The 14,392-nt window shown below is 46.2% G+C and overlaps 1 protein-coding gene across 1 annotated transcript in view; it reads left to right on the plus strand.

Moving 5' to 3' along the window:
- Nucleotides 1-11,103: 11,103 nt before the first annotated feature.
- The window catches only part of LOC139833694 (uncharacterized), a 28,598-nt gene continuing 25,309 nt past the window's right edge, over nucleotides 11,104-14,392 (plus strand). The window contains exons 1-6 of the mRNA XM_071824036.1: nucleotides 11,104-11,954; nucleotides 12,053-12,288; nucleotides 12,439-12,554; nucleotides 12,992-13,201; nucleotides 13,547-13,897; nucleotides 14,004-14,375. Of these exons, the coding sequence (XP_071680137.1) occupies nucleotides 11,104-11,954; nucleotides 12,053-12,288; nucleotides 12,439-12,554; nucleotides 12,992-13,201; nucleotides 13,547-13,897; nucleotides 14,004-14,375 (2,136 nt within the window). The remainder of the gene's footprint in view (nucleotides 11,955-12,052; nucleotides 12,289-12,438; nucleotides 12,555-12,991; nucleotides 13,202-13,546; nucleotides 13,898-14,003; nucleotides 14,376-14,392) is intronic.

A 14,392-nucleotide genomic window follows, 5' to 3' on the forward strand; every position in this document is an offset into this window, starting at 1 on the left:
ACTTCTCGATGCTTGCTTCAGTCCATAAATTGAACGCTGAAGTTTGCATACTTTGTCAGCATTTTTGGGATCGACAAAACCTTTGGGTTGTACCATATACAACTCTTCCTCAATGTCTCCATTAAGGAACGCCGTTTTGACATCCATCTGCCAAATCTCATAATCGAAAAATGCAGCTATTGCTAACAAAATCCTCACAGATTTTAGCTTCGCTACAGGTGAGAAAGTCTCATCGTAGTCAACTCCTTGAATTTGTCGGAAACCCTTTGCGAGAAGTCGAGCTTTATAGACAGTAATATTACCATCAGCATCTGTTTTTCTCTTGAAGATCCATTTATTCTCGACAGCCTTTCGGCTATCAGGTAAGTCTACCAAAGTCCATACTTTGTTATCATACATGGATCCCATTTCGGATTTCATGGCTTCTTGCCATTTGTTGGAATCTGGGCTCATCATCGCTTCTTCATACGTCGCAGGGTCCTCATCATTGTTATCCACAATCATGACATTTAGACAAGGATCATACCAATCAGGAGTGGCACATTCCCTTGTCGATCTGCGAAGTCCAGTAGTTTCCTCGTTAGAAGTTTCATGATCATTATCATTAGCTTCCTCTGTTGCCGGTGTAGGCGGTACAGGTACAACTTCCGGTACTGCGCTACTCTGATCAACGAGTATAGATTCATCAATCTCATCGAGTTCTACTTTTCTTCCAGTCACTTCTTTAGTGAGAAATTCTTTCTCAAGAAAGGTTCCGTTCTTAGCAACAAAGATTTTGCCTTCGGATTTGTGATAGAAAGTGTACCCTATAGTTTCCTTAGGGTATCCTATGAAGACGCATTTCTCCGCTTTGGGTTCTAGCTTGTCCGGTTGTAACTTCTTTACATAGGCTTCGCAACCCCAAACTTTCAGGAACGACAGCTTAGGTTTCTTATTAAACCATAATTCATACGGCGTCGTTTCTACGGATTTTGATGGTGCTCTATTTAAAGTGAATGCGGCTGTCTCTAATGCATAACTCCAAAATGATAACAGCAAATCAGTAAGAGACATCATAGAACGAACCATATCTAAGAGAGTTCGATTACGACGTTTGGACACACCGTTTCGTTGAGGTGTTCCCGGCGGTGTCAATTGTGAAAGTATTCCGCATTTCTTTAAATGCATGCCAAACTCATAACTCAGATATTCACCACCACGATCAGATCGTAGAAATTTAATCTTCTTGTTACGTTGATTTTCTACTTCACTTTGCAATTCCTTAAACTTCTCGAAAGTTTCGGATTTATGTTTCATGAAATAGATATACTCATATCTACTCAGATCATCTGTGAAGGTTAGACCATAACAATAACCACCGCTCGATGCTACACTCATTGGTCCGCACACATCGGTATGTATGATTTCCAATAATTCAGTAGCTCGCTCCATCATACCAGAAAATGGAGTCTTAGTCATTTTTCCCATTAGACATGCTTCGCATCTATCAAGTGATTCAAGCAATCCATCAGTATGGAGTTCTTCATGCGTTTCACTCTAATATGACCAAGACGACCGTGCCACATATAAGTAGAATTATCATTCAATTTAATTCGCTTAGCATCAATGTTATGTATATGCGTATCACTACTATCGAGATCTAATAGAAATAAGCCATTCTTTTCTGGTGCTCGACCATAAAAGTTATTATTCATAAAAATAGAACAACCATTATTCTCAGACTTGAATGAATAACCGTCTTGCATTAAACAAGATCCAGATATAATGTTCATGCTCAACGCGAGTACAAAATAACAATTATTTAGGCTTAAAACTAATCCCGAAGGTAGATGTAGAGGAAGTGTTCCGACAACGATCACATCGACTTTGGATCCGTTTCCAACGCGCATCGTTACTTCATCTTTCAGTAGTCTTCGTTTATTCTTTAGTTCCTGTTTCGAGTTACAAATATGAGCAACCGAACCAGTATCAAATACCCAGGTACTAGAACGAGAACCAGTGAGATAAACATCTATAACATGTATATCAGATATACCTTCTTTCTTCTTCTTGACAAGGCCGCTCTTCAGATCAGCCAGATACTTGGAGCAATTACGCTTCCAGTGTCCCTTCTCCTTGCAGTAATAGCACTCAGCATCAGGCTTAGGGCCGTTCTTAGGTTTCACAGGAGGCGTGGCAGCTTTCTTGCCACCCTTCTTGAATTTTCCCTTAGACTTGCCCTGTTCCTTGAAACTGGTGGTCTTGTTGACCATCAACACTTGGTGCTCTTTCTTGATCTCAATCTCAGCAGCTTTTAGCATGCCAAAAGTTCAGGTAACTCCTTGTTCATGTTCTGCATATTGTAGTTCATCACAAAGTTCTTGTAACTTGGTGGCGGTGATTGAAGGACACGATTAATCCCCAGTCTGTTAGGAATCACTATTCCCAAGTCACTGAGTTTCTTCGCATGCCCGGTCATGGCGAGCATGTGCTCACTAACGGAGCTGCCTTCTTCCATCATGCAGCTGAAGAAATGTTTCGATGCTTCATAGCATTCCACGGCCGCATGAGTCTCAAAAATAGCTTTCAGCTCTTTCATCAACTCATGAGGATCGTGGTGCTCAAAACGTTTTTGAAGATCGGATTCCAGACTGCACAGGATGGCACACTGAACTTGAGAGTACCGAGTTTTCCGAGTCTCGTAAACAGCTTTTACTTCATCGGTTTCAGTTTCTGCAGGAGGGTCACCTAGCGGTGCATCAAGCACAAATTGCAGATTTCCGCCAGAGAGGAAGATCCTCACATGACGGAACCAGTCGGTGAAGTTGCTACCGTTGCTCTTAAGTTTTTCTTTCTCTAGGAACTGGTTAAAATTGATTGGGGACGCCATCTCTACAACATATATTTGCAAAAGTTTAGACTAAGTTTATGACAAATTGAGTTCAAATTTTAATTCAACATAATTAAAAATCTAGGTGAACTCCCACTCAAAACAATATCCCTCGCATTGTCTTAGTGATCACACGAACCAAATCCACCGCACCTAAGTCCGATCATCACGAGACAAGGTGTGATTTCAATGGCGAACACTCAAAGTGTTCATCATATCAACCATATGATTCATGCTCTACCTTTCGGTATCACGTGTTCCGAGACCATGTCTGTACATGCTAGGCTCGTCAAGGCCACCTTAGTATCCGCATGTGTGATACGTCTCCGACGTATCGATAATTTCTTATGTTCCATGCCACATTATTGATGATATCTACATGTTTTATGCATACTTTATGTCATATTTATGCATTTTCTGGAACTAACCTCGTCTTCTGACAAGTACTCTTTACTCGTACCGTGGTATATGGTCTCTTATGAACTTATTCATATGCTTGCAAGACATTAGACGACATTCCACCGAGAGGGCCCAGAGTATATCTATCCGTCATCGGGATGGACAAATCCCACTGTTGATCCATATGCCTCAACTCATACTTTCCGGATACTTAATCCCACCTTTATAACCACCCATTTACGCAGTGGCGTTTGGTGTAATCAAAGTACCTTTCCGGTATAAGTGATTTACATGATCTCATGGTCATAAGGACTAGGTAACTATGTATCGAAAGCTTATAGCAAATAACTTAATGACGAGATCTTATGCTACGCTTAATTGGGTGTGTCCATTACATCATTCATATAATGACATAACCTTGTTATTAATAACATCCAATGTTCATGATTATGAAACTAATCATCCATTAATCAACAAGCTAGTTAAGAGGCATACTAGGGACTCTTTGTTGTCTACATATCACACATGTACTAATGTTTCGGTTAATACAATTATAGCATGACATATAAACATTTATCATAAACATAAAGATATAAATAATAACCACTTTATTATTGCCTCTAGGGCATATCTCCTTCAAATTCAACATATGTTTATGCTAATACATAAACGGGGCTGTCACAGATCCGCACTCCATCGGCCTTGCTTCTGCCCTACTTCCATGGAAGACACGGGCTAGCTCTATTGCGGCGGACTAGGCTCCGCGGTGGACAAATTCCGCAGCCCCATCGTCGGCCATGGATGATGGCAGCAACTCAAAAGTGACAAAGTTTTCCACAACACATCAACCACTAGACCTAGAGAAGATGGCGACGACCAGGTTCACCCGATTTGGCTCTGGTGGACCTATGGATTGGCCGATTCGTGACCAATGAGCTCGATTCGTTCATGGCACTGTCTCCATTGTTGGTAGAGAAGACCATTTTGTGGGAGAGTCGTTCATGTTACATACAGTGTCACGATCTACTACATGTGCTACTCGTTTCTTTTGTGCAAGCACGTTCTAAGTGATACAATGATTTTTGTGCATATGCTAGAGAGATTATACCAACATTGCATACGTGTTCTTGTAATGTTCAATAACATAGAAAAAATATTGAATATATATAATACAAAGAAATATTGGAAAATGATGTTGCATTTTAAAAAATGTTACCTATGCACAAAATGTTACATTTGTTCAGAATTTGTATCATTGAGTGAATTTTTATAACATAACCGGCTATAGCTACAACCGGCTAATCCCTAGCGTTTACCTTTTGAAAATCACTAGATAACAAAATATAATTGCCTATAGTTTAGCAAATTATGGATGAACCGGGGGAAGCACAGGTTGGTTGTGCCATACACAAGATTTTGTTGGACAACTTGTGTTTGCTATATAACTCAATTAATATGAAATAAAAATCCCAAAATTTCCTTGGAAAAAATATAAAATAATTAATGACCCGCACTAAATGTGGCCCATGTAAAGACGCTTCCGGCATCATACCCCTAGTTGACTCAATCTTTCTTATATTTACTAATTGGAGACTTCCCTCGAGGCTTCACGTTAATCCTGATTGTCTCTAAAAATTAGCCGTCCGATTTAATAAAGGTGGAAACATAATCGTTGGATGACGCCACACAACATGCACTGGTGCCTCCCACGTGCATGCCTCTCCTCGGTTCTTTTCTCCCAAAACCGTAGAAAGTCATACGGTAAAAAAAAGAGCAACTTCCTATACCGATCAAGCGGCGGCATGCATGCCGGCATGCCGATGCGTTTCGATCCGCAGCCAGATAGCAATCCAGTTCTCCATGGTAAGGAACAGAGTAATTCTCTTCATCCCCATGGCCTCTGTATCTTGGAGATTGTGCACCACGGTGATTGGCAGCAACAGCCAGCTAAAGTTGGTTCGTCTCCAATGAAAAGCTCATGCGCACAATCATCCACTGCGCGACGTCCCTCCTTTTACCATCAAACGATACCACGATCGTGTCGGGATCAACAGCGGCGTCGTCCCATATCATAGGCGAGATGAAATCCACCGCACATGGATATTGCACCAGCTTACATACTCATCTGATGGATGATTGCAACTTCTCTGGCCGGCCGATCGCGATCGCTGCAGACGCGAGGCACACAAGCCTTTCTAGCACCCGGCCAGTAACTTTCTTATCAGTTGTGCATACAAGTTTTTCTCCTTTTTAGGTACAAGTACAATGCTTATGAGTTGGGTACGTTGTATGTGATCTTCATCAGATAGATGGAGTACTTCTTTCTTTCCCAAATTGATAAGATTTCTCAGTTAACAATTTTTAGATGTAACTTTGTCAAATTGTTGATGTCAGATCTTGATTCAATCTTGAAGGTTCTAGGCTTTGAATGATCTGATTTTGGGCCTGGCTCTATATGCCTTCACCTAATACAGAGCATGCCCATCGCCCATACTCCTTATTCTTTTATGTGTAATTATAGCCTGATGCTAATAGTGTACTACGTAGAGTACCTTTAGATTCTATAACATGAATTCTGTTGGTCTGGATCATGGGATTAGCAAATAGTAGCTTGGGAATTTAATTTATGATTATTGTTTCTCATAGGTATCTAATTAGGTTCTCACTGTAACTTCATGTCGTTCTCATATGGTACTTGCAAATTTGCTGAACGAGAGCAGGTCGATTCTTTCTGGCATCATCTCCTTCCCAATTCATGGAGATGGGTTCAGCAACGCCCATGCTACCACCGGATTGAGCGGACCCATTGTTAGGTGCCCATTGAAGCGCTTCAGGTGCTTGAGCCCCGCAAAGCTAAGAGGACGGTGGTGGCCTTAACTGTAGCAAGATTACACATTACCTGAAGATTGGCCAAGCATCGACTCACTAAGTAGACGGCCTTTGGCGACTATGTATCGTCCGATGATACTTTCCCTACTTCATCCTGTCCCATGGCCCTGGCCCGGCGAAGCCACAAAGGTATGGACCAGATCAATTTGTTTCTTAGTGCAATTATTTTCTAAACACAAACTCTAATCTACTACTAAATTACTGATGATGCCTGGGTCAGTACCTTTGCATAGATTTGAGAGCATTGGCTCATATGATTTAATTTCAAACTGGCAAGAGATGACAATATTAGTGATACTGATTTTGTGGATGAGAACTTAAAGTTCAAAAACTGCATTCTGATCATATAAGGAGCATACCATGTGTCAATACAGAAGACATATCTCTATTTTCTGAAGCCCGAAATGAGAAACAAACCTCATGGTTCTCCCAATTCAGGGTAAATATAATCCTAAATTAAGACATCTAAGTTACCGTTACTTTACTTGCAATTAGGCTACATGAGCATACACAGTTACATGATATCATAGCCCGTCAGAGATAAGCTAACACCTCTGCATCCACTATTTCTTATTAAATAATTGTGCTTGATCTTCTCTTATGCAAACTTGCTAACTATAAAAATTTTAGCAGGAAACTACATTGCTCCGAGAACGCTTATGTTTTTTCTTGCATAGGCATGGCCTGACTCGATCTCTCTGACTTATTTATCACAGCCGTGCAAACACAGTACTTGCTACTCATTTTGCTACCATATGCGAGTAGAATACCCTATTGCAGTATTTCTTTCAAATATTCAACGAATTATTAAATGTCAGATGTCACTGAAATTTGGCACTTTTTAGTTTGCATAAACAAGGTCGCATAGCCTTCCTAACAGATAGATGGTTGGTGCATGCAACCTATAATACAATGTGTTTGAGGGTATATGACTCATTTGATTTCTTTTAAGTTTGTTATGCCTAAATATATTTGGTAAGACATCTCTAACTACTTCCAGTGTGTTCTTGGTAGTAACTTCCCATAAACTTGAAAATAATGCAATGTTGAATCTGGTACTTCTCTAGGGTTATGGAGGATTTATAAGACAATGAAGATGCATTTTCTATTGAGAATATATGGAAACATAAGACTGAGAGTTGTGTGATCCAGATGTACAATGTATCAGGTTAGCAAAAAATGAGTGCTTCAATCATTTTATGGTCGATTTGCTGAGATCATCATCAAAGTTCATCCAATCTTGAAGATTGTGGAACCTTAAGGTTTGTACAAAAGGAACTTCATATGTTGGATCATGCTCTCAGAAGGTTTATTTTAATGGTGTCCGAATGTTGCTGAAGGTTAGTCCAAAATGAAATTAATATGATGGATTTGCTCTCAAAGTTTTATTTAAACTGTGCGTTGAATGTTTCTAATAATGTAGTGGACACAATGGTGTTCGTTTAGTGTGACACTTAAGTGACAACTCTTTTTTTTTTCTTCACATGGATCTAGGTTGGACAAACAGGTTGAAGTGTATGTGATACCGTAGTATTATTCATGTTGGAAGGAAAACTGTAATTGAACTAACATGGTTGGGTGTTATATTTCTATTTAACAATGAGTTGTTCTATTGCACCGTGATGTACTGGTGCAGCTGATTTCAATGAAAAATAGAGCCATTGAGACATAAATTTCACTATTTTTTGTACTGACTATAGTGCATGCTAGATCTTAAGATGGCACTCATGTATGGAGTTCTTTGTTGTTGTATAGTGAGGTCTATAACCTTCTACTTTACTTGGTACAATGTCATCTGAAAATATATTGCTATAAGGCGGGTGATAAAAAAAACTAAAGAATTCAGCCATAGAAAGAAAAATAAAGGTTTCAAGCTATGACTAGCGTCAATTTTAAGTAGTGTTACTTCATGTCAAATGCATTGTTGTTTATACTTGGATTCTATGGGAAGTCAAATTGGTGTTGCAATAGATGTATACACAGAGATTTTATATGATGCACATAAAATCTGAAGTTTCCTGATTGTGACATTATTGAGAAATCATAAATATATTGGTAACCATCTAAGAGCATAGTTTAAAAATAAATAAAATATAATTGAAGATATATATATATATTATGTATCCAGCCTTATGAAAATTTTATAAATAATTATATGTCGTCAAATGTATTTTTAAATAATTTCGAATATTCCTTTTGTTCTACAAAATAGCTGGCCCATGCAGTTGCATGGGTTGATGACTAGTAGTATGAATTAGAAGCCCCTTTCATAGTCAAATGATTTTGTTACAAAAAAAAGAACCATCTTAGAATGTTAGGCCAATATGGTTGCACTTGGCAATGCAAACGTCCCAGGAAATATACTTTTTCACACGCGGAAAAAGTGGATTAGTCTAATGATGCAGCTGATATGTTATTTAAAAAGATAAGCCATTTCTATTCATTGCACGAGATGTTCTATAGCTATTTTTTAATCATGTCATAATTCATGGAGCATGCAAACTATAATTACTAAAAGTAATACTAAGAAATAATTCATTGTATAACATGTTATTTTATCTACCCTAATCAATTGGAATATCTTTTTTTATATATAAAAATCATATATTAATATCGCGAAGATACGAACTACACACATAGCCTCTACAACAATGCATTGTCTTTCAACAAGATGCCAGACACAGCTAATTAAGGCCAGACCTTGAATTTTTATCCTGGAAGGTAGAACTTTGAACTTCTCATGTGTTGTAGCCCCCGCTTTCGAAGCCGATCCTTTAAATTACAAATTAGCAAGCAAATTCATCATCACCATGAAGAGTCGGGTCATCATTGCTAGTCCCCACATCTCGGCTTCCATGGCATTCTCCGCCAGCTGACTTCATCATGGAAGACAAAGTATACCCCATGATGGTAATAGCCAACGGAGCTTTGCAACGCTACATCTGAAACCAAACGGTCAGATAAAACATGGGTATCCACGACCTAATCCCATCCGATCTAGCAAACTGTAGGCATGAAGCAACCAGTAGAGTACACTGGTAGAGCCTTTCAGAACACGACACTCCCACCAGATCGATGGGGACATGCAACTGGTAGATCTTCATCTTGTCGCGAGAAGAATCCTAGGACCACCTCCATTATTTGCGAGCTAGCAGCCCCCACACCGCCAGTCACTCTTGTCGGACTGACAGTGGAGAATAAGGCGGCATGGAGCACTGCCAAATCCATGGCCCTCCTGCGCTGATTGGGCCCAAGTGGGCCTAGATCTGGCCCAGATCGGACCGCCACCACCAAGCCACCGCCGAAGATGATGACCGCCACTCGCCACCCACTTCTCAACACCGACCGCCAGAGTGCATCAGGCCGCCATGCCGCCTGGCGTCCCTAGCCTGCGCCCCACCGCCTCACGTGATGCGCAGCCATGGAGTCCTCTCCATCCTTCGACGGGTTGGGCGTCACCACTGCCTCTTGAGTCGGCACCAACGGCGACCTAAGGCGTGGAGGATGGGGGTGGGGGGGGGGGGAGGGGGGCTACTAAGGTTTCAAGGTTGGGGGGCTCCGCCGCCGCTCGGGAGGGGAGCGGCCTGAATTGCAATATCTAAGATAAGATAGTCTTATCAACCATCATAGGTGCCCTAACCCTAGAGTTGAGCAGGAGTGGGGCATGAGCTGAGAGCGCATCAATATGTTTCAGGCTTGACTAGCATTTAGATATCTATGATCGGTGGCTATCAGTACACGCAGCTGCTCACCGGCGGTCGGCGGAGCCCACGCAGGTTCCCAGGTCGGCTCTTCGCGTGTGCCGAGCTTGCAGTGCCCTCACCCGAGGGCATAGGATACGCTCTGATCTGATCCGCATGCTACATCACGTTGCCGTCTCCGATCGGGAAAGGTAGCGCGGACACCGGCCTGCAGCAGGGCGCGTCATGGGACCAACGCCCGGCCGAGCAACGCCACACTGCCCGTGGTGGTTCTAGCTGTCACGGTGTCCCGTTGCGCACGGCCCTCGTGCTCGTGTCCTCCCGGCCATGTTTCGTGTGTGAAAATGGCGCAATGGACCAGACGACGACCCCGTTGTCACTGTGCACGCAAGAGGGGCTCTAGAGATGGAGGATATTCGGCTTCTAATCCCATGACATGCTCCTTTGATCCTGTCTCATCATGATGTTTCTGTGGTAACCGTTGGCTTTGTGTTATCCACCCTAGCACTGTAGACGTACTATAGTAGCGATATCAGTCTATACCTATACGGGCGGTATGCTGTGGATGTATATTGCAGCAGCTGTTGGCCTTGGCTTGAATGGAAGGACCCTAGCAAGATTTGGGTCGGTTACGGTAACCCTTGCTCTATTGATGATATGGAAATTTTTTACACCACGAAATCCGTCTACGAAGTGCAATTATTGGGTTCCACACTTTCTTGCCTACACAATTCGGTGTGGAAGAATTGGGCTCCCCCCAAAACGAAATTATTTATTTGGCTCCTTTACCAAAATAGGATATGGACCGCCGACCGCTTGGAGAAGAGGGGGTGGCCAAATTGCGGCTTATGCCCATTTTGCAAGCAATGCACAGAGTCCGTGGATCACCTTTTCGTTCATTGTCGGTTCACCTTAAAGATTTGGGACAAGACTGTTGAGATACATATCTTGTATATCCGGATGTGTATCCTCTGTAGTTATTGTATAGCGATACATATCTTTGTATTCATTATTGGGTCCGCCTCTTTCCTTGTATAGTTGGGGACGTGGCCTATATATGTACTGCCATATGCATCTGATCAATACATCGAGCATTGCATCTCTCTCTACATGGTATCAGACACCACCTAGATCCTACCCCAGTCGCGCGCCGCCTCTCTCCCCCGTGCACCGCCCCCCACCCCTAAACCCTAGCCAAGCGCCGCTTCTCCTTCTCCAGCCGTGCGCCGCCCCCTCGTCCCCACCATGTCCACCCCAAGCTCCAACCCCTTCGTCGAGTCCTCCATCCCCGACCCCGGCCAGCTCCGCGCCGTCGCCATAACCGACCATGTCCCCGTCAAGCTGTCCACCACCGCCGCCAACTACCTCGCCTGGAAGACGTACTTCTACCTCCTCTTCCACGAGTACAACCTGCGTGACCACATCGAGGGCATCGCCGATCTCCTCGCATGTGACTCCGACTGGCTGGCCATCGACGCCACCATCATCCGCTGGCTCTTCCTCACCGTCTCCCCGGACATCTTCAAGACCGTCGTTCGGGAGGGCGATGATGCCCGCACGGTGTGGGGGAAGATCAACGGCCTCTTCACCAATAACAAGCTCCAACGTGTTGTCTTTTTGCAGAAGGAAGTCTTCGGCACACCCCAGGGCGATCAAGCCTTGGACGCCTACTGCATGCGCCTCAAGGCCATCTCCGACGAGCTCCAGGACCTTGGGTTCTGGAATGGCGACGAGCTCCTCCTCTCCACCCTCACCGCCGGTCTCAACGAGGACCTCAGCAACGCCGCCTCCAACCTCACCCTCATGACCAACCCTACGTTCGAGCGGGCGGTCGACTACCTCAGGCTGGAGGAACGGCGGCTGAAGGGCGTACGCACCCGGGCGGTTCACACCGCTCTATGGGCCATCGGCAACAGCGTCCTTCCTCATGGCGGAGGAGCTCCGCCGGCGCCCACACCCGCCCCTCCACACCTCGCGCCTCAACCGCCACAACACCAAGGAGGAGGGGGCGGTGGCCGTGGCCGTCGCCGTGGCCATGGTGATGGCCGCAGCGGTGGCAACAACGGTGGCCCCGGCATCGTCGGTCCGCGCCCCGGGTACTCACAACCCACTACGTCGTGGGCGGGCGGACACAACCCCTGGATGGGGGTCGTGCACGCCTACACCATGCCCGTTCGCCCCCCCCCGTCCCCAGCACCGTCAGCCCCCGTCCGCCGACGCACCAGGTTTTCATCGCCGCGCCACCGCTGGCCACCGTCGGCCTGCCCTACGCCCCCGCCTACGGCGGCATGATTCTGCAGGCCCCGACGGCCCACTGGGACCCCGCGCTGTACACCACCCTTCAGTATGCTCCCTCGCCGGGCGCTTACTCCGGCGGTGGCGACTGGTTCATTTACACCGGAGCCTCCGCACACATGGCTGCTCACCCGGGTAACCTTTCCACTTCATCTCCGACATCCACTTCCTATGGCATCATCGTCGGTAATGGTGCTGGTCTAGAATAAGATCTTCCCATCTCTCATGTTGGCTCCACTCATTTTCCTTCTAACTCCACACCATTGTCTCTTAATAATGTCTTAGTTTCACCACATCTTGTTCAGGATTTAGTTTCCGTCAAAACTCTTTCTCGTGATAACTTTGTAACTGTGGAATTTGACGAGTTTGGTTTTTCTGTAAAGGACGCCCGTACCCGGATGGTTTTGAACCGCTGTGAGAGTCCCGGTGACCTGTACCCGTTCAGCCGTCTCCCTCCAATCACGCTGCACCTCGGGCGCTCTCCGCCGGCGTCGACCTTTGGCACGCCCGTCTTGGCCATCCCAGCTCCACCTCGCTCCGCCAAATAATGAGAGGCTTTTCTTTTTCATGTAATAAAATGGCGGCTCACTCATGTGATGCCTGCCGACTAGGCAAACCTGTTCGGCTTCCTTTCAGTACTTCATCCACAGTTGCATCTTTTCCCTTTCAATTACTTCATAGTGATGTATGGACGTCCCCTATACCGAGTCATTCTGGTTTTCTTTATTATCTTGTTATTCTCGAAGATTTTTCTCACTTTGTCTGGACTTTTCCTCTTCGTAAGAAATCTGACGTCGCCTCGACCCTCACCGCCTTTTATTCTTATGTGTCTACGTAGTTCGGTCGCCCCATCCTCGCCCTCCAAACTGACAACGACAAGGAGTTCGACAACATCACCATCCGCACCCTCCTCTCCACCCACGGCACCATCTTCCGCCTAACTTGCCCATACACCTCCCAGCAGAACGGCCGCACCGAGCGCGTCCTATGCACCCTTAATGACTGCGTCTGTACCCTCCTGTTCCACGCCCACATGCCCCCCAGTTCTGTCCGGACGCCCTCTCCACCGCCACCCTCCTAGTCAGCCTACGCCCGTGTCGCCCTCGCTGGAATTACCACCACATAACCTCTTGTTTGGCTCACCTCCCTCATACGATAGTCTCCGTATTTTCAGTTGTCGATGTTTCCCTAGCACCGCCGCCACCACCCCTCATAAACTCGCACCTAGCTCCATTCCATGTGTATTTCTTGGTTACCCGGCTAACACCAAAGGCTACCGTTGCTATGATCCGGTCTCTCACCGCGTCATCACTTCCCGGCACGTGTACTTTGATGAGCACTATTTTCCCTTTGCACAGGAACAAGTGAGGACTTCTCCTCCCACGACTGACAGTCCGCGGCATCGCAGCCCTACCTTGGTGGAGGTCCCTGGCTCGGCAGCGCCCCCGCGTGTCCCCTCTACTACAGCTGCGATGCCTCCCGTGACGCCCTCAAGCACTGCCTCGGGCTCACACGCGGCGCAGTCGAGCCCCGCCTCGGGCGCTGCCGCCTCGCCCTCGACACCGCCCGCGTCTCCTTCGAGCACTGCCTCAGGCACCGCCGTGTCATCCGCGTCCTCGACCGCATCGCCCTCGAGCCCCAGCTCGGGCGATGCCTCGCCTCCGGCCCCGCCTACGCCTCCTCCGCCGCCGGCAACGGGCCCCCTCACGCACGCCCGTGCGGGGATTCACATCCCGAGCACGCGGTACCCCTCGGACGAGTACGTCTGCACCGCGTCTACTTCCGCGCCTTCACCAGCCACACCGTCGCCCCTGCCCGCTTCTGCCCGGGCTGCTCTTCGCGAACCACAGTGGCTTGCGGCCATGCAGGACGAGTTCGACGCCCTGCAGCGGAACCAGACATGGACGTTTGTTCCCTGCCCCCCTCACGCCAACATCATCACCGGGAAGTGGGTCTTCAAGCACAAGTTCCATCCGGACGGTACTCTCGACCGCCATAAGGCGCGGTGGGTGGTCCGTGGTTTTCGCCAGCGCGTCGGCGTCGACTTCACCGACACCTTCGCCCCGGTTGTCAAGCCTGGGACGATCCGCACCGTTCTTCAGCTCGCGGTCTCCCGTGCGTGGCCCGTGCACCAGATGGACGTCTCCAAATCCTTCCTTCACGGCCATCTAGAGGAGCAGGTCTTCTGTCAGCAGCCCACTGGTTTCGTCGACAGCACTGATGTCTACGGGTGCTTCTA

This window comes from Lolium perenne, chromosome 7 (genome assembly GCF_019359855.2).
Source record: "Lolium perenne isolate Kyuss_39 chromosome 7, Kyuss_2.0, whole genome shotgun sequence".
In the NCBI taxonomy this organism is placed as follows: domain Eukaryota; kingdom Viridiplantae; phylum Streptophyta; class Magnoliopsida; order Poales; family Poaceae; genus Lolium; species Lolium perenne.